The 20,270-nt window shown below is 37.7% G+C and overlaps 1 protein-coding gene across 1 annotated transcript in view; it reads left to right on the top strand.

Annotated features, from left to right (window-relative positions):
• IL33 (interleukin 33) overlaps window positions 1–19,976 on the top strand; it is a 67,347-nt gene extending 47,371 nt beyond the window's left edge. Inside the window, exon 8 of the mRNA XM_032308253.1 lies at window positions 19,569–19,976. Within this exon, the coding sequence (XP_032164144.1) occupies window positions 19,569–19,661 (93 nt within the window). The 3' untranslated portion in view covers window positions 19,662–19,976. The remainder of the gene's footprint in view (window positions 1–19,568) is intronic.
• The last annotated feature ends 294 nt before the right edge of the window (window positions 19,977–20,270 follow it).

Raw genomic sequence — 20,270 nt, 5'->3', positions numbered from 1 at the left:
AGGTAGTTGAAAAATTAAGAAAAATAAATGTAGTATTTGTAAAGTAAATAATTTTACATCTAATTATTTCATTTAAACAATGCTGATTCTTATAGAATAAGGTAAATTTAGCAGGGCATTCTTATATTACAAAGTAAAATAAATTTTATTTCAGACATATAATTGAAATCTTTGGGAATATCTAACAAACTAAGTACCATGGTGAGGCCACAAGTCCTTTAATCTACTAGAGCCTAGGTGGGACACAGAATTAACATTGCAATATCAATAACTGACTATTCCTTATGTTTGTGTTATACAATGTCCTTCTGACATTATGCTCCAGGGATCTATGACCTGATATACATGTCACCCTGGACAAAATTTCTTCTAATCCTTTCTTCCCATGTGTACAGTGTTTTCCTTGTCTAGCTTCCTGATTAGCGTGCCTACTATAGAATGTTTTTATGACTTTTCTTCTTTCTTTTGACAAACTGTGCTCTTGATATACATTTTGTGATCCCTGAGCTTCATTCCATATTACCTAACCTCTGGATGGCAACATCTTTTTCTACTTTGTCTACCTGGTGTAGAATTTCACATAAGCGTAATGATGGCAATATTTTTTATTAAACACCTTTGCATTTTACACTACTAAGGTAGTAAAATTTATACTTGACTATATAATAAAATTTTTCAACCACTAAAGCAATATTTTTTGCTTACTTAAGGCTTCAAATTCTACTATAACTTTTTCATAGGTTTAATACTGACAATAAATGCTAAACTAATAACAGTACCTATGAAATACAACTTTTTCTGAAAGTGTAGGCTTTTAAATTTCTAATTTGTTGAGATCTATTGGATAAAATGCTGGCAGAACATAAGATTAAAAAGGCTAAGAATTACTGTGTGAGGGTAAAAAACTGTAAACAACAATATATCTTTTATTACATTGTCAGTTTTATTATGGAGACAAAAATAAAGAAGAATATATATCATCTTTTCTGAAAAACACTAAGTGTTAATCATATTCAGCTGTATGATATACTTAATATACTTTAAAATAACCTATCTATTACATTGTTTAAGTTCTTGAATAAACTGTATTTTTTAAAAAGTGTGTGAGGCCATAATGATTTTATCATAAAATGACTATTGTGAAATTTTTATTTTTATTTTTTTAAAGATTTATTTATTTATTTGACTGAGATCACAAGTAGGCAGAAAGGCAGGCAGAGAGAGAGGAGGAAGCAGGAGGCTCCCCACTGAGCAGAGAGCCCATGTGGTACTCGATCCCAGGACCCTGGGATCATGACCCAAGCCGAAGGCAGAGGCTTTAACCCACTGAGCCACCCAGGTGCCCCTATTCTGAAATTTTTAAGTCAAAATAAGCATAGCTTAATCCACTAATGTTACTATCTGGAGTAAGTCATTTGTCTGGTAATTCAAAACTAAGTAAGATATTCCAGAGAAGAGATTATCTTTTTCACCTTTGTACTCCCAGAGCCCATCATAGGGGCCAGCACAAAGGACCTATTCAGCAATTTTTACCTGAGATCAAACAACCAACATACACCTGCAAAAGAAAATTTAACCTGACTTCTGACTCAGCTAGGTATCTTTCAACCTGATTATTTCTGCTGTTCAATTTTCTTTTCCTAAAAATACTTTCTACCATCACTATGGTGATTTTTATTTGATTAAAATATACAAATGTGTGGTGGTCTTTTGCTATTCATTTTTATGTGTTTTGTGTTATGTGTTTTGATGGTCTACATTATTGGAAGGAATTTGGTCATTTCTTTTTTTCTGGAATAACAATTATGTTAAAACTTACTTTTCCCTCATTTTATTTGTATTTGTTAAATTTTTATGTATTTATTAGATACCTTGAAATACGGTCAAGAAAATTTTATTTGAATGAGTAATGTGGCTTAGAATTGGAAAAGAACAGTAAAAATTGAGATTCAGGGGATTTTGAAAGAAAATTGCTAGTTATAATACAGTAACTTGGTTAAAGTCTAAAAAGATTAACTTATAACCCCCACATCTACAAAACAAGTCAAAAAACAAAAACAATTTCAACCTTTGTGCTGCATGCCAAGAAATTGTATGATAGAGAAATCTTAAGCTAGGGTACTCAGGTGGGGATTGAGCCAGGCTTGTCCCAAAATTCCTTTCCCCCATCGTACAGTGACCTGTACAGCCCAGAAATCTTGTCTTTTAGCACTGGTTTCTTAAACATATGCCTTGTATATTGGACTTTGCTAAGTACCATGAAAGCACCAAACAAAACAAAGCAAAACAAAAACCTAAGCTATGCTTCTTGTCCGCATAGAACTTGAAACTTGTACAATTTATGTATTAAAACTCCAACACCGCAGTGCACAGTTGCACAAGGATAAGAGACGTCAGTGTGAGTTTCTCATTAGAGAAAGAAATAGGACTGAAGACTCTATCCCCATACCCTAATACCCACCCTGATTGATTCCTATATCCATTCTCAAAATCATGTTAAATAGGTTCCCTGTGCAGGTGCCAGGCAAAATCAGTTCAATTCAACCAGGTCAATTCAGTTGCTCCAAGTTCCTTAATACTCACGGTTGGGATTAGGGGGCTTAGGAATCTGAGAAACAGATGCAAGAGATAAAAGTTAAAGCCAATTGGTAGAGTTACAATCAATGAGCTGCTTCCTGTTGAGATGCCAAGATGATGAAATATTTGTCCAAGTTCAATTGTAGTCTCTAGCCCATAGGATACTCCCATAAGAGGACACATGAATCACTATCCAGCATATTAAAAGCATAGCTTTGCCTCTTGTACTGTTAATGGGAATACAGACCAGTGCAGCCTCTCTGGAGAACAGTATGGAGGATTGTCAAAAATCAAAAAATAGAACTACCCTATGATCTAGCAATTGCACTAATCGGTATTTACCCAAAGGATACAAAAATGCAGATTCAAAGGGGTACATGTACCCCAATGTTTATAGCAGCATTATCAACAATAGCCAAACTATAGAGAGAGACTAAATGTCCATTGACTGACAAATAGATGAAGAAGATGTGGTATGTATGTGTATATATATATATGTATATATACACATATATTGGATATATGTATATATAGGATATATATACACATATATAATATATACACATATATGTGTATGTATACATATGTGGTGTGCGTATATATATATACACACACCACATCTTATATATAGGATATATATACACATATATAATATATATACTATATATATACATAGTGATATTTTGATATATATGTATATCAAAATATTACTCAGCCATCAAAAAGTGATATCTTCCCATTTGTAACAATGTGGATGGAACTGAAGCATATTATGCTAAGTGAAATAAGTCAGAAAGACAAATAAATAACAGATGAACATATGGGAAGGAAGGGGAAGGAGAGAGGGAAAAATACCATAAAAGAGTCTTAATGGTAGAGAACAAACTTAGAGTTGATGGAGGGAGGTGTGGGGAGGATGGGCTAATGGGTGATGGGTATTAAAGAGGGCATTGGGTGTTGTATGTAAATGATGAATCACTGAATTTTCCCCCTGAAACCAGTATTGCACTGTATGTTAACTAGAACTTAAATTAAAAATTTAAAATAAATAAAGAGATTATCCTGGTTGATAAGAGTGAGTGAATGTAATCACAATGATCCTTTAAATGTGGAAAAAGAAGGCAGAAGAATCAGTCACATTATGATGTGAGAAACACTTGAACAGCCATCACTGGCTTGGAAGATGGAAAGGCACCATAAGACTAACACTTGGGGACAACCTCTAGCAGTTGGAAAAAGCAAAAAATGAAAAAAAAAAACTTCTCTAGAAATATATTAAAACATCTGCAACATATTCAGTTATGTTTTAAAATCTCTGTAATGTGATACTGATGAAGGAATGGACAGATAGGCAAATTGAATAGAAAAACATTAGGTAGTCTCAAATGCACGTGCAAATTTAGCATATGATAAAGGTGACACCTCAGTTAAGTGTGGAAAAGTATAACTTTGTGATGCAGGTATGGGGTTAATTGGATATCCATAAGGGGAAAAGTAAAATTGCTGATACTAAGAGAAATCCCAAATGGGTTAGAGATCTAAATATAAGAAGTGAAACGATGGGAAAAAATCAATAAAATCTTCTAATATCTGTTATTAGTAGAAGCCTTCGCTAACTATGACTCAAATTCCAGATGGGGTTAATCAAAATATTGTTAGACTGATTATATATTTTTAACTCAAGAGGTGTAAAATGTTATATGAGAAAAATAATTGCAGCTATACCATGAGTAGTTAATATGCTTAAAATATAGTTTCTAAAAATAGAGAAACAGTCAATAACCCTATAGAAAAAAATAAGACAAGATATGGGCAACTCAAAGAAAAAAAGTGCAAATGGCCCTTATTCCAATCCTACTTCCAGAAATCACTTGTAAAGACACAATTTTATGTGTATACAACCCAAAGTGATCAACACATTTAAAGCAATCTTGACTAAAACATCAATAGCATTTTTTTTACAGAACTAGAAAAAACAATCCTAAAATTTATATGGAACCATAAAAGACCCCAAATAATCAAAGCAGTCTTGAAAAAGAAAAGCAAAGCTGGAGGCATCATAATTCCAGACTTCAGGTTATATTACAAAACTGTAAACAAAACAGCGTGGTAATGATACAAAATGGGTACATAGATCAACAGAACAGAATAGAAAATCCAGAAATAGACCCACAATTATATGGTCAATTAATCTTTGACAAAGAAGAAAGATTATCCAATGCATAAAAGACAGTTTCTTCAACAAATGGTGTTAGGAAAACTAGATAGCAGCATGCAAAAGAATGAAACTACTAACTTACACCATACACAAAAGTAAATTCGAAATGGATTAAAGACTTAAATGTGAGACCAGAAACCATAAAAATCTTAGAAAAGAGCACAGGCAGTAATTTCTCTGACACAGACCATAGCAACTTCTTTCTAGATATGTCTCCTGGGGCAAGGGAAACAAAAGGAAAAAAAAAAAAAAACTATTGGGACTTCAAAAGCTTTTGCACAGCAAAGAAAACAATCAACAAAACTAAAAGGCAAAAAATGGGATGGGAAAGGGTATTTATAAATGACATATCCAATAAAGGGTTAGTTTCCAAAATACATAAAGAACTTATCAAACTCAACTCCCCAAAATAAAATAATCCAATTAAAAATGAGAAGACATGAATATTTCTCCAAAAAGACATACGGAAGGCTAATAGACACATGAAAAGATGCTTATCATCACTTATCATCAGGGAAATATAAATCAAAACTATAATGAGATTGAGGAGTTCTTTATAGATCCTGGATATCAACCTTTTGTCTGTACTGTCATTTGCAAATATCTTCTCCCATTCCGTGGGTTGCCTCTTTGTTTTGTTGACTGTTTCCTTTGCTGTGCAGAAGCTTTTGATTTTGATGAACTCCCAAAAGTTTATTTTCGCTTTTGTTTCCTTTGCCTTTGGAGACATATCTTGAAAGAAGTTGCTGTGGCTGATATCGAAGAGATTACTGTCTTTGTTCTCCTCTAGGATTCTGATGGATTCCTGCCTCACTTTGAGGTCTTTTATCCATTTTGAGTTTATCTTTGTGTATGGTGTAAGAGAATGGTCGAGTTTCATTCTTCTACATATAGCTGTCCAGCTTTCCCATTTAATGAAGAAACTGTCTTTTTTCCACTGTATATTTTTTCCTGTTTTGTCGAAGATTATTTGCCCATATTGTTGAGGGACCATATCTGGGCTCTCTACTCTGTTCCACTGGTCTATGTGTCTGTTTTTATGCCAGCACCATGCTGTCTCAAACTCAACATACACAAAACAGACAATCATATCAAAAAATGGGCAGAAGATATGGACAGACACTTCTCCAATGAAGACATACAAATGGCTATCAGACACATGAAAAAATGTTCATCATCACTAGTCATCAGGGAGTTTCAAATTAAAACCACATTGAGATATCACCTTACACCAGTTAGAATGGCCAAAATTAGCAAGACAGGAAACAACATGTGTTGGAGAGGATGTGGAGAAAGGGAAACCCTCTTCCACTGTTGGTGGGAATGCAAGTTGGTGCAGCCTCTTTGGAGAAAGTGTGGAGATTCCTCAAGAAATTAAAAATAGAGCTTCTCTATGACCCTTCCATTGCACTCCTGGGTATATAGCCCAAAGATACAGATGTTGTGAAAAGAAGGGCCATCTATACCCCAATGTTTATAGCAGCAGTGGCCACAGTCACCAAACTGTGGAAAGAACCAAGATGCCCTTCAGCGGACAAATGGATAAGGAAGATATGGTCCATATACACTATGGAGTATTATGCCTCCATCAGAAAGGACGAATACCAAACTTTTGTAGCAACATGGACAGGACTGGAAGAGATTATGCTGAGTGAAATAAGTCAAGCAGAGAGAGGCAATTATCATATGGTTTCACTTATTTGTGGAGCATAACAAATAGCATGGCGGACATGGGGAGATAGAGAGGAGAAGGGAGTTGGGGAAAATTGGAAGGGGAGGTGAACCATGAAAGAATATGGACTCTGAAAAACAATCTGAGGGGTTTGAAGTGGCGGGGGGGTGGGAGGTTGGGGTACCAGGTGGTGGGTATTATAGAGGGCACGGGTTGCATGGAGCACTGGGTGTGGTGCAAAAACAATGAATACTGTTATGCTGAAAATAAATAAAAAATAAATTTAAAAAAAAACTACAATGAGACACTTTACACCTGTCAGAATGGCTAAAATCAACAACACAAGAAACAGCAGATGTTGGTGAGGATATGGAGACAGGAAAACTGTTGCGGTGTTAGTGGGAGTGAAAACTGGTGCAGCAACTCTGGAAAACAGTATGGAAGTGCATCAAAAAGTTAAAAATAGAACTACCCAGCAATCACAGTACTAGGTATTTACCCAAAGAATACGAAAACATTAATTCAAAGGGATTCATGTACCCCTATATTTATAACAGCATTATTTATAATGTCAAGATATGGAAGCAGCCTGAACCTGAGTGTCCATCAATTGATTAATGAATAAAGAGGATGTGATACACACACACACGCACACACACACGGGAATATTATTCAATCATAAGAAAATAATGAAATCATGCCATTTGCAACATAGATGGAGCTAGAGAGTATAATGCCAAGTGCAATATGTCAGTCAGAGAAAGACAAATGCCATATGATTTCACTCATATGAAACAAAACAAAAGCAAAGGGGGAAAAAAGAAAAAGACACAAACCAAACCACAAAAAAAGAGACAAATATAGAGAAAAAATTGGTGGTTACTAGAAGGGAGGTGGTTGGAGGGATAGGTAAAATAGAAGATGGAGAGTAAGTAGTGCATTTGTCATGATGAGCACCAGGTGATTAAAATAAATACTTAAAAAATAAAAATGATAAATTTTAAAATAAAGATACATTTTTAAATATAAGAAAGGATATATTTTAACTGAAAACTGTTGGGGAAAAAAAACAACAATAAAGTTAGAAAATCCAGGGACTATAAACATGGAATATTATACAACTGTATAAAGAATAAGGAATACAGGCACCTGGGTAGTTCAGCCAGGTGAGCATCTGACTCTTGATTTCAGCTCAGGTCACGATCTCAGGGTCATGAGATCAAGCCCCATGTTGGGCTACATGCTTGCACATGGAGTCTGCTTCAGATTCTCTCCCTTCTGCTCTCTATCCTCCCCATTCACATGCACACACTATCTCTCTAAAGAGAGAAAAAAAGGAAGGAAGGAAGGGAGAGAGAGAGAAAAAAAATAACTTCATGAAAAGGCCTTTAAAAAAAAAGAATGAGGGATATGTGCTACTATGGTGTCATCATAATGTATGCCTTAAAATAAAAATGGCAAGATGGCAAGATGACAAAACTATATGTTGTGTGCCACAAAAACAACAACAACAACAACAAAACCACTAAGTTTGAGGTACCTGGCTGACTCAGTTGGAAGAGCCTGCAACTCTTGATCTCAGGATGGTGAATTTGAGCCCCATGCTGGGTATAGAGATTATATACATTCACACAGTACATATATACACACACACAAGAAAAAAAAACAAACCTTAAATCTTCTTTATAAAGGAACATTAGTTTGGTTTACTGCTTAAAGGCTCTGCAACTTCAGTAAATGATGTGACCCTGCTCAATCTCCCTATCCTCTGTAAAATGAGGAGGTATCAAATATTGCAGTTGTTTACCTTATATATGTCACCACTATCCCTACTTTCTTATCAACAGAACCTCATTTTGTACTGGACACCAATATTCTGAACTTGAAATATAAACCTTCCCAGAATCCTATGCAATAGATATGGTAACCATTTGATGTTTTTCTGAACAATAAAATATAGGCAGGATAAGGGGTTGACAAAAGCTTTTGTAAAAGGGAGATATTCAATTAAAATGCCTTTTTTCAGTCTTACCCTACTCCCCTTCTTCCTACCTAGACATAGATATAAGGCTGAAGGTAGAACAGCCAACTTTTTTCCATGAGGCAATGAGCATGGAGAGAAAGGCCAATACTTTAAAAACGGTAGGAAGAAAATATGGAAGAACCCTAATGTGGTGAGCAATACTGATATTCTGCCCAAATACACTTAGATCCTTTTATACTGAATTATTTTATTACATTTCTGTATGTACACCTCTATAACCATTGCCACCACCACCCTCTACACACTTTCAATATCCAGCACTTGCAGCTCTTTTTACAAGGATTGTCTTTATGGTACTAATGTTGCTTTGCTGTCTTGCACAAGGAGATGAAAGTTTCTGTGAGTTTGCATTCCTTCATCAACCTCACAAAGCTTTTGCAAGTCCTTGTCTTGGATCAAACTATTCGGCAATAATTCTCCTATAGGCTTCATGCTGCTCTGCCCAAATCCCTTAGCAGTCTCTCTTGGGGATAATTCTTTAGTAAATCACATGCTCATGAATCTCTAACTCAGGGTCCACATCTGAAGAATCCAATGCAAGACAGCAGGTGAGCTAGAGTTGGGTTTTCTGTTGAGTATGGCTTAAAGCAAACTTCAACCATAAAAAAGATGATGGTAACACCTGCTTCTGAGGACACTGATAAGAACTGCAGAAAGCAGTCAGTGAATGTTAGCTTTAAAAGTCAGGCAAACTTGACTTAATGTTAACTGAGAACAATTTTTCTTAGGTACAATTAGTACATAGAAAAACATAATCAAATTCCTCTACAACTTTTTTAAAGATTCATTTATTCATCTTAGAAAGAAGGAGCGAAAGTGCACAAGCATGAGTGGGAAGGCATAGGGAGAGGGAGAGAGAATTTCAAGCAGAATCCACACTTAAGTGAAGCCCACCATAGGGTTTGATCTTACAACCCTGAGATCAGGACCTAAGCTGAAACCAAGAGTCCGTTGATCAACCAAAGGTGCCACCCTACTGCCCCCTTCTACAACTTTAATTGAAGTTACCCTGTAAAAGATAAAGGAGGGGGAATCAGTATTAATAAGATCTGATGGGTATAGAAGTAATCCACTAAGGTCATAGGTGTTTATTTTATTGTACTTCTTTTTCTTTTTAATTTTTTTATTTTCAGCATAACAGTATCCATTGTTTTTTGCACCACACCCAGTGCTCCATGCAATCTGTGCCCTCTCCAATACCCATCACCTGGTTCCCCCAACCTCCCACCCCCCGCCCCTTCAAACCCCTCAGATTGTTTTTCAGAGTCCATAGTCTCTCATGGTTCACCTCCCCTTCCAACATATTGTACTTCTAACCTACAAGTTACATACAGTCTTTCTAAAATATGGATGTTTATAATTAAAAATTTAATATTAAAAATGAAAAGGCTTATATTTCTTCAAAAGATAACGGATAAAATTAAAGAAGTTCCAGAATAATAAAAATGGGATAACTAAAAAAATTATGTAATAATTTATTAATATTAAGTAGGTCAGAAAAATAATAGATGAATCAATGAAAACAAAAGCTGTGTATCAGAAAAACAATAATAAGGTTGATAAGACTTTAGCCAGACTGATTAGAAAAACAAAAAGAAATAACACAAATTACCAATATCAGTGATGAGAGTTGATATTATTATAGTGTATAAAGATATTAAAATGATGAAAAGGAGAATACCATAAACAATACTTCAGTAATTTTAGTGAAAAATAGAGAAATTCCTTAAAAGGCACCAAATATGATGACTCACTCAAGAGCAGGGGGGCAGAGCAAGATGGCAGAGGAGTGGGAGACTTAAATTTCATCTGGTTCCAGGAATTCAGCAAGATAGTTATCAAACCATTCTGAATACCTACAAACTCAACAGGAGATCCAAGAAAAGAATAATAGCAATTCCATGAGTTTTGAAGGGACGGGGGGTGGGAGGTTGGGGTACCAGGTGGTGGGTATTATAGAGGGCACGGATTGCATGGAGCACGGGGTGTGGTGCAAAAATAATGAATACTGTTATGCTGGAAATAAATTTAAAAAAAAAAATAGCAATTCCATGAGCAGAAAAGTGACCATTTTCTGGAAGGTAGGATGTGTGGAGAAGTGAATCCCAGGTGATATTTGGAAAGATAGACTGAAGGAGGGAGGGAGCTGGTTACTGGAAGGCAATAGAGATGCAGAGCACAAAATTCAAACTTTTAGAAGTGTGCTCCACGGAGAGACATCACTCCAGTGGCTAAGGGGTTGGGGTGGGGGGAGAGTGGAATCCTCACTGGGACAGTGTGGTCTAGGCATCCTCAGGGGGACAGGAAGACCAGGGGTGTCTGAGACTGACAGAGCACCCAAATATCAAGCAAGGCAACTGGCTGCAAAGATGAAGTCAATGGGTGTGCTCCCACCTCGGGGATACTATAAAACATGATCCATGGCACAGTCAGGACACTGCTCTTCAAGCAGGGGCCCAAAAAGCAGCAGATCTGGGAAAACTCCCCTTCCTCCCCCAGGCGGAGCCACATAGGAGTGCACCACAGGGATCTGCTGGGTTTGAAACTCCAAATGGTGTCGTATACCAGAGATAGAAACACTTGGTCACAGGCCACGTGAGCACGGAGTGCTGCCAGACCAGGGAGACAGGAGTGATTGATTCCTTTTCTCTAAGGGCTCACTGAGGGCAGGAGGGCTACATTCTCAGCTCCTCCAGGGCCAGCGAGTGGAAAGCCACCATTTTCATTCTCATCCTCCAAAGCTATATGGAAAGCTTTCAAGGAACAAAAGCTACTGAGAGCAAACCCAAGAAGATTGCTTAACCTGCCGCCTAGCAAGGACAGGGCAGTTCTACCTCAGGCAAAGACATTTAAGAATCATTGCAACAGGTCCCTCCCCCAGAATATCAGCAAGAATATCCAGCCAAGGGGCGCCTGGGTGGCTCAGTGGGTTGGGCTGCTGCCTTCGGCTCGGGTCATGATCTCAGGGTCCTGGGATCGAGCCCCGCATCGGGCTCTCTGCTCCGCAGGGAACCTGCTTCCCTCTCTCTCTCTCTCTCTCTGCCTGCCTCTCTGCCTACTTGTGATCTCTGTCTGTCAAATAAATAAATAAAATCTTTAAAAAAAAAAAAAAAGAATATCCAGCCAAAACCAAATTTACCAATCAATGAGAACTGCAATATTCCAGCTCTAGGAGAATACAGCACATAGAATTCATGGCTTTTCCCCCCCACAATTCTGTAGTCTTTCAATGTTAATTTTTTAAATTTTCATTTTTTTTATTTTCTATTTTTCTTAAATTTTCTCCTTTCCTCTTTTAACCAATATCTTATCAATTCCTTTTTTTTTAATTTTTACACTAAAATATAATGTATTATTAGCTCCAGGGGCACAGTTCTATGAATCACCAGGTTTAAACTTCACAGGACTCACCATACCACATACCTTCCCCCATGTCCATAACCCAACCACCCTCTCCCTACCCCCCCTACCCACAGCAACCCTGTTTGTTTTGTGAGATTAAGAGTCTCTTATGGTTTGTCTCCCTCCCAATCCCATTTTGTTTCATTTATTCCTTTCCTACCCCCCAAACCCACCACATTGCCTCTCAACTTCCTCATATCAGGGTGATCATATGATAATTTTCTTTCTCTGATTAACTTATTTTCTCAGCATAACTTCTAGTTCCATCCACGTCATCACAAATGGCAAAATTTCATTTCTTTTGATGGCTGCATAATATTCCATTGTATATATATACACGGCATCTTCGTTATCCATTCATCTGTTGATGGACATCTAGGTTATTTCCATAGTTTGGCTATTGTGGACTTTGCTGCTATAAACATTTGGTTGCACATGCCCCTTCTGATCACTACATTTGTATCTTTAGGGTAAATACCCAGTAGTGCAATTGCTGGGTCATAGGATAGCTCTATTTTCAACTTTTTGAGGAATCTTCATGCTGTTTTCCACAGTGGTTGCACCAGCTTGCATTCCCACCAACAGTGTAAGAGGGTTCCCCTTTCTCTGCATCCTCGCCAACATCTCTAATTCCCTGACTTGTTAATTTTAGCCATTCTGACTGGTGCGAGGTGGTATCTCATTGTGGTTTTGATTTGTATTTCCCTAATGCTGAGTAATGTGGAGCACTTTTACATGTGTCTGTTGGCCATCTAGATGTCTTCTTCGCAGAAAGGTCTGTTCATGTCCACTGCCTATTTCTTGATTGGATTCATTTGTTCTTTGGGTATTGAGTTTGATAAGTTCTTTATAGATTTTTGATACTAGCCCTTTATCAGATATGTTGTTTACAAATATTGTCTCCCATTCTGTCAGTTGTCTTTTGGCTTTGTTGATTGTTTCCTTTGCTGTGCAAAAGCTTTTGATCTTGATGAAGTCCCAATAGTTCACTTTTGCCCTAGCTTCCCTTGCCTTTGGCAATGTTCCTAGGAAGAAGTTGCTGTGACTGAGGTCAAAGAGGTTGCTGCCTGTGTTCTCCTCAAGGATTTTGATGGATTCCTGTCTCACATTGAGGTCTTCCATCCATTTTGAGTCCATTTTTGTGAGTGGTGTAAGGAAATGGTCCAGTTTCATTTTTCTGCATGTGGCTGTCCAATTTTCACAATGCCATTAGTTGAAGAGACTGCCTTTTATCCATTGGACATTCTTTCCTGCTTTGTCAAAGATTAGTTGACCATAGATCCATTTATCTATATGTCTCTTTTTGTGCCAGTACCATACTGTCTTGATGATTACAGCTTTGTAATAGAGCTTGAAGTCTTCAATTGTGATGCCAACAACTTTGGCTTTCTTTTTCAACATTCCTCTTTTTTTTTTTCCGAACAGGTCTTTTCTGGTTCCATATAAATTTTAGGATTATTTGTTCCATTTCTTTGAAAGAAATGGATGATATTTTCATAGGGATTGCATTAAATGTGCAGATTGCTTTAGGAAGCATAGACATTTTCACAGTATTTGTTCTTCCAATCCATGAGCATGGAACATTTTCCCATTTCTTTGTGTCTTCCTCAATTTCTTTCAAGTACTTTATAGTTCTATGAATACATATTCTTTGCCTCTTTGGTTAGGTTTATTCCTAGGATTCTTATGGTTTTGGGTGCAATTGTAAATGGGTTTGACTCCTTAATTTCTTTTTCTTCTGTCTTGTTGGTGTATAGAAATGCAACTGGCTGCTGTGCATTGATCTTATATCCTGACACTTTACTGAATCCCTGTACAGGTTCTAGCAGATTTGGAGTGGAGTCTTTTGGGTTTTCCACATAAAGTATCATACTATCTGCAAAGAGTGAGCGTTTGACTTCTTTGCAGATTTGGATCCCTTTAATTTCTTTTTGTTGTCTGATTGCTGAGGCTAGGACTTTTAGTACTATGTTGAATAACAGTAATGATAATGGACATCCCTTTCATGTTCCTGACCTTAGGGGAAAAGCTTTCAGTTTTTCCCCATTGAGAATGATATTCACTATGGGTTCTTCATAGATGGCTTTGATGATAATGAGGTATGTGCCCTCTATCCCTACACTTTGAAGAATTTTGATCAGGAAAGGATGCTGTACTTTGTCAAATGCTTTTTCAGAATCTATTGAGAGTATCATATGATTTTTGTTCTTTCTTTTATTAATGTATTGTATCACAGTGATTAATTTGCAGATGTTGAACCAAACTTGCAGCCCAAGTATAAATCCCACTTGGTCATGGTGAATAATCCTTTAAATGTACCATTGGATCCTATTGGCTAGTATTTTGGTGAAAATTTTTGCATCCATGCTCAGGGATATTGGTCTGTAATTCTCTTTTTTGATGGGATCTTTGTCTGGTTTTGGGATCAAGGTAATGCTGGCCTCATAAAATGAGTTTGGAAGTTTTTGTTCCATTTCTATTTTTTGGAACAGTTTCGGGAGAATAGGAATTAATTCTTTAAATGTTTGGTAAAATTCTTCTGGGAAGCCATCTGACTCTGGGCTCTTATTTGTTGAGAGATTTTTGATGACTGCTTCAATCTCCTTACTGGCTATGGGTCTGTTCAGTTTTTCTATTTCTTCCTGGTTCAGTTTTGCTGGTTTATATGTCTCTAGGAATGCATCCATTTCTTCCATATTGTCAAATTTGCTGGCGTATAGTTACTCATAATATGTTCTTATAATTGTTTGTATTTCTTTGGTGCTGGTTGTGATCTCTCCTCTTTCATTCATGATTTTATTTATTTGGATCCTTTCTCTTTTCTTTTTGATAAGACTGGCCAGGGGCTTATCAATCTTATTAATTCTTTCAAAGAACCAGTTCCTAGTTTTGTTGATTTGTTCTACTGTTTTTGTTTTTTGGTTTTTGATTTTTTTTTTCTTTTTTGGCTTCTGTTTCATTGATTTCTTCTCTGATCCTTATTATTTCTTTTCTCCTGCTGGGTTTAGGCTTCCTTTGTTGTTCTTTCTTCAGCTCCTTTAGGTGTAGGGTTAGGTTGTATATTTGAGACCTTTCTTGTTTCTTGAGAAAGGCTTGTATCGCTATATACTTTCCTCTCAGGACCGCCTTTGCGGTGTCCCACAGATTTTGAGCAGTTTTGTTTTCATTTTATTTGTTTCCATGATTTTTTTAATTAAATTTATTTATTTTCAGCATAAAAGTATTCATTGTTTTTGCACCACACCCAGTGCTCCATGAAATCCGTGCCCTCTATAATACCCACCACCTGGTACCCCAACCTCCCACACCCCCGCCACTTCGAACCCCTCAGATTGTTTTTCAGAGTCCATAGTCTCTCATGGTTCACCTCCCCTTCCAATTTCCCCCAACTACCTTCTCCTCTCTAACTCCCCATGTCCTCCATGCAATTTGTTATGCTCCACAAATAAGTGAAGCAGAGAGAGTCAATTATAATATGGTTTCACTTATTTGTTTCCATGAATTTTTAAAAATTCTTTAATTTCCTGGTTGACCCATTCATTCTTTAGTAGGATGCTGTTTGGCCTCTGTGTATTTGGGTTCTTTCCAAATTTCGTCTTGTAATTGAATTCTAGCTTCAGAGCATTGTGGTCTGAAAATATGCAAGGAATGATCCCAATCATTTGGTACCAGTCGAAACCTGATTTGTGACTTGGGATGTGATCTATTCTGGAGAATGTTCCATGTGCACATAGAGAAGAATGTATATCCTGTTGTTTTGTGATGGAATCCTCTGAATATATCTGTGATATCCATCTAGCCCAGTGTGTCATTTAAAGCCTTTAACTCCTTGTTGATCTTTTGCTTGGATGAGCTGTCCCTTTCAGTGAGGGGGATTGTTAAAGTCCCCTAGTATTATTGCATTATTGTTGATGTGTTTCTCTGATTTTATTATTAACTGGTTTATATAGTTGGCTGCTCCCATGTTAGGGGCATAGATATTTAAAATTGTTACATCTTCTTGTTGGACAGACCCTTTCAGTATGATATAGTGTCCTTCTTCATCTCTTATTACAGCCTTTGGATTAAAATCTAATTTATCTAATATAAGGATTGCCACCCCAGCTTTCTTTTGATGTCCATTAGCATCGTAAATTTTTTTCCATCCCCTTACTTTAAATCTGGAAGTGTCTTTGGGTCTAAAATGAGTTTCTTGTAGACAGCATATTGATGGGTTTTATTTTTTTTATCCATTCTGATACCCTTTGTCTTTTGATTGGGGTATTGAGCCCATTTACAGGGTAACTATTGAGAGATATGAACTTAGTGTCATTGTATTGCCTGTAAGGTGACTATTACTGTATATTGTCTCTGTTCCTTTCTGGTCTACTACTTTTAGGCTCTCTTTTTGCTTAGAGGACCCCTTTCAGTATTTCCTGGAGAGCTGATTTGGTGTTTGAAAATTCTTTTAGTTTTTGTTTGTCCTGGAAGCTTTTTATCTCTCCTTCTATTTTCAATGATAGCCTAGCTGGGTCTAGTATTCTTGGCTGCATACTTTTTTCATTTAGTGCTCTGAATATATCATGCCAGTTCTTTCTGGCCTGCCAGGTCTCTGTGGATAAGCCTGCTGCCAATCTAATATTCTTACCATTGTATGTCACAAATTTCTAGTCCTGGTCTGCTTTAGGATTTTCTCTTTGTCACTAAGACATGTAAGTTTTACTATTAGATGATATGGTGTGGACCTATTCTTATTGATTTTGAGGGCAGTTCTCTGCACCTCCTGGATTTTGATGCTTGTTCCTTTTGCCATATTAGGGAAATTCTCTACAATAATTTACTCCAATATACCTTCTGTTCCCCTCTCCCTTCTTCTGGAATCCCAATTATTCTAATGTTGTTTCTTCTTATGGTATCACCTATCTCTCGAATTCTCCCCTCGTAATCCAGTAATTGTTTGTCTCTTATTTGCTCAGCTTCTTTATTCTCTGTCATTTGGTCTTCTATATCACTCATTCTCTCTTCTGCTTCATTTATCCTGGCAGCAAGAGCCTCCATTTTTTATTGCACCTCATTAATAGCTTTTTTTATTTCAGCTTGGTTAGATTTTATTTCTTTTATTTCTCCAGAAAGGGCTTTTATTTTTCCAGACAGCTTTTCTCTAATATCTCCCATGCCTTTTTTTAGTCCAGCTAGCACCTTGATAACCGTCATTCTGAACTCTAGATCTGACATATTACCAATGTCTGTGTTGATTAATTCCCTAGACTTTGGTACTGCCTCTTGTTCCTTTTTTTGTAGTGAGTTTTTCCACCTTGTCATTTTATCCAGATAAGAATATATCAAAGAGAAAATACAATACTAAAAGGGGGAAAAAGATCCCAGAAAAATGTGATTTAACCAAATCAGAGGAGATCCCAAATCATGTGGGGAAGAAAGAGGGTAAAAATAAGTTCAAAAAATTTTAAAAAGAAAATAGGGGGACAAGATGGCGGGGAAGTAGAAGGCACCTTTTAAACCTGTACCCTAAAGTGAGCTGATTACCAAACAAAGAACTCTGATCACCCATGAAATCAGCCTGAGGTCAGAATTATACATGTCTGGATCTCTACAGGAGCAGAAGACATCAGTGGGCAGGTAAAGCAGAGTGGAAATGGCGGACTGATATCAGAAGATAAACAAAAGGGGAAGGGAGCCACCAGAGGCAACCGGTTGGAAAGTAATACCCCTAATAGGAGCAAGAGTGCCCTGCATCTGGGGACCAGCATTAAGTTGGAGACTGGTTGAAAGCACTTCAAAAGAGCAAAGGATCTCTGGGGGGAAATTGTGGAAATCGGGGTGGCTAGGGACAGGGACTTAAGTCCCCGGTCCCAGGACAGCCTCCCCTAGTGCTGAGCCAGAGAAAGTGTGGTGGAGAAACCAGGTCTTGGTCCCTAAGCTGCCAGCGCGCCCGAGAACACGTGGGGTCTGGCTCCTGTGAGGGGCTGGAAGCCTCACCAGAGGACAGAACACGCAAGCCCTGCTATACAGCCTGAGATGCGTGTGCCCCTCATTCTCCCCTGAAAGAGGTACGCAAAGGCCCAGCCTGGTGCTTTCAGACCTGCGCCCTGTTCTCAGGGCATGAAACACGCGTGCGACCCACAGCCTCCCCTGAAAGAGATGCGCACAAGCCGGGCGCTCTTATACCCAGAAAGACCAGGCACTCCCAGCCTGGGCCAGCGGGAAAATCTCAGTGTGCAATCACTGCTTGGAACCTCTCTGGCAGTCTGGAGCTGCCCATACAGCCACTGATGCCGTGGTTTTGGATACAAGCAAAAGATCCTGCGTCCCCAGGGACCACGACTTGGAACCTGCTCTGCCAGCGGCCAAGGGGGAACTTATATGGGTTGTGCAGCCAGACTGAGGCTTCTCTCTGAGAGGGAGGTAGGAAGCAGTTTGTTTTCCTCTAAAACTACAAAAACCATCAAAAGTGGTCAAGGTGAGAGAAAAAAAAAACAAACAAACATAAAAACCGCCAGAGAACAGAAGCCTGAAAAAACCGGTTTCTTCAGAGCCCACCCCCTTGAGGGGGGGTGGGGGAACTTAACTCAGGGAACATAATTGACTGAAAACCCACGTGGCAGGCCCCTCCCCCAGAAAACCAACCAAGAAAGGAAAAAAAAAAGACTACAAGAGAACAACCACCACTACTTCTTCATGGGACAACTTTTATTTTTAACTCATTCCCACTATTCTGGTTCATTTTTTTTTCTTATATAGATAATTTTTTAACCTATTTACCATCACAGTGAGATGTCCAGTACATCAAATTCCATAATAACCTTCTAACCTGAACTTTTTGATACATACCCCTGTGTTTTTCTTCTGGATTTCTATTTTTTGAATTTTTTTTTAATTTTTAGTTTTTTATTTTTTATAAACATATAATATATTTTTATCCCCAGGGGTACAGGTCTGTGAATCGCCAGGTTTACACACTTCACAGCACTCACCAAAGCACATACCCTCCCCAATGTCCATAACCCCACCCCCCTTCTCCAAACCCCCTCCCCCTAGCAACCCTCAGTTTGTTTTGTGGGATTAAGAGTCACTTATGGTTTGTGAATTTCTTTTTTTAATTTTAGTTTAGTTTAGTCTAGTTTATTCCTTTTTATTTTTATTTTCTAATATTCATAAAGAGTTAAACTTCAAAGTAATCCCCTTTCCCCAATCAATACTACCCCTATAGGTAAACCAATTTTTAATCCCCCTTTATCTTAGGAAAGTTGAGTCATTTAACAAAGATATCAAGATACACCCAGGAAGAATCAAAACAACCTTCCTTGCCCACCCTGAGAATTTATAACCACTCTCCCATCTTTTTCTTCCACCAGAAGAAAAATACACCTGAGTATATACTGAGTATATACACTGAGTATATATAAGATATATACACCTGAGTATATATATCTTACACTTGGGGTTCTTTTTGACGAGGTTCTTCCTTTATTTCCATATATATATATTTTCTCTTGTCATATACTTTTATCAATCTTTGTGATGTCTGTTTTTGTGTGTATACTTCATAAATCTTACCTTGGGGCACATTTGGGCTGAACCTTCTCTTTCATCTTCCCTTTCTTTCTGATCTCTCTCTCTCTCTCATTTTTTTTTCTTTTCTTTTGTTTCTTTTGTAGGGGTGGGGAATCTTGATTACTCAGAAGTGTTCCAAGGTGCACCATGGTCGATACATCCAGCTACATCTGTTCAGTCATCTCTCACCAAAATGACTAGGAGGAGAAATGCCCAACAGAAGGAAAAATACAGAGGAGGGACCTTCAGCAACAGAGCTTATGGCTATCAACACAGACAATATGTCGGAAAGAGAATTCAGGCTAACAATTATCCACGCAATAGCTAGGTTGGAGAAAGCCATGGATGACCAAATGGAATTGATTAGGGCTGAGCTGAAAGCGGCCAGAGAGGATGTTCAAAATGTTAGGGCAGAGTTAAAAGCTACCATGGCTCAGGTTCACAATGCTCTCAATGAGTTCCAATCTAATCTAAATTCTCTCAAAGCTAGGGTAACTGAGACAGAACATAGAATTAGTGATCTGGAGGAAAAACAGATAGAGAGAAAGGATCAGGAGGAAACCTGATCACAAAAACAGAATCAGGGAAATAAATGAGGCCATGAAATGTTCCAATGTCAGAATTATTGGAATCCCTGAAGGAGAGGAGAAAGAAAGAAGTCTAGAAGATATAGTGGAACAAGTTCTTCATGAAATTTTTCCCAATCTTGTGAATGGAACCAGTGTTCATGTACTAGAGGCCGAAAGGTCTCCACCCAAAATTCTACATTCCAAAAAAACACCAAGGCACCTGATAACCAAATTGAG

Source organism: Mustela erminea, chromosome 12 (genome assembly GCF_009829155.1).
Source record: "Mustela erminea isolate mMusErm1 chromosome 12, mMusErm1.Pri, whole genome shotgun sequence".
In the NCBI taxonomy this organism is placed as follows: domain Eukaryota; kingdom Metazoa; phylum Chordata; class Mammalia; order Carnivora; family Mustelidae; genus Mustela; species Mustela erminea.
The sequence above is the reverse complement of the archived record's forward strand: the minus strand, read 5'-3'. Positions and strand labels throughout refer to the sequence as shown.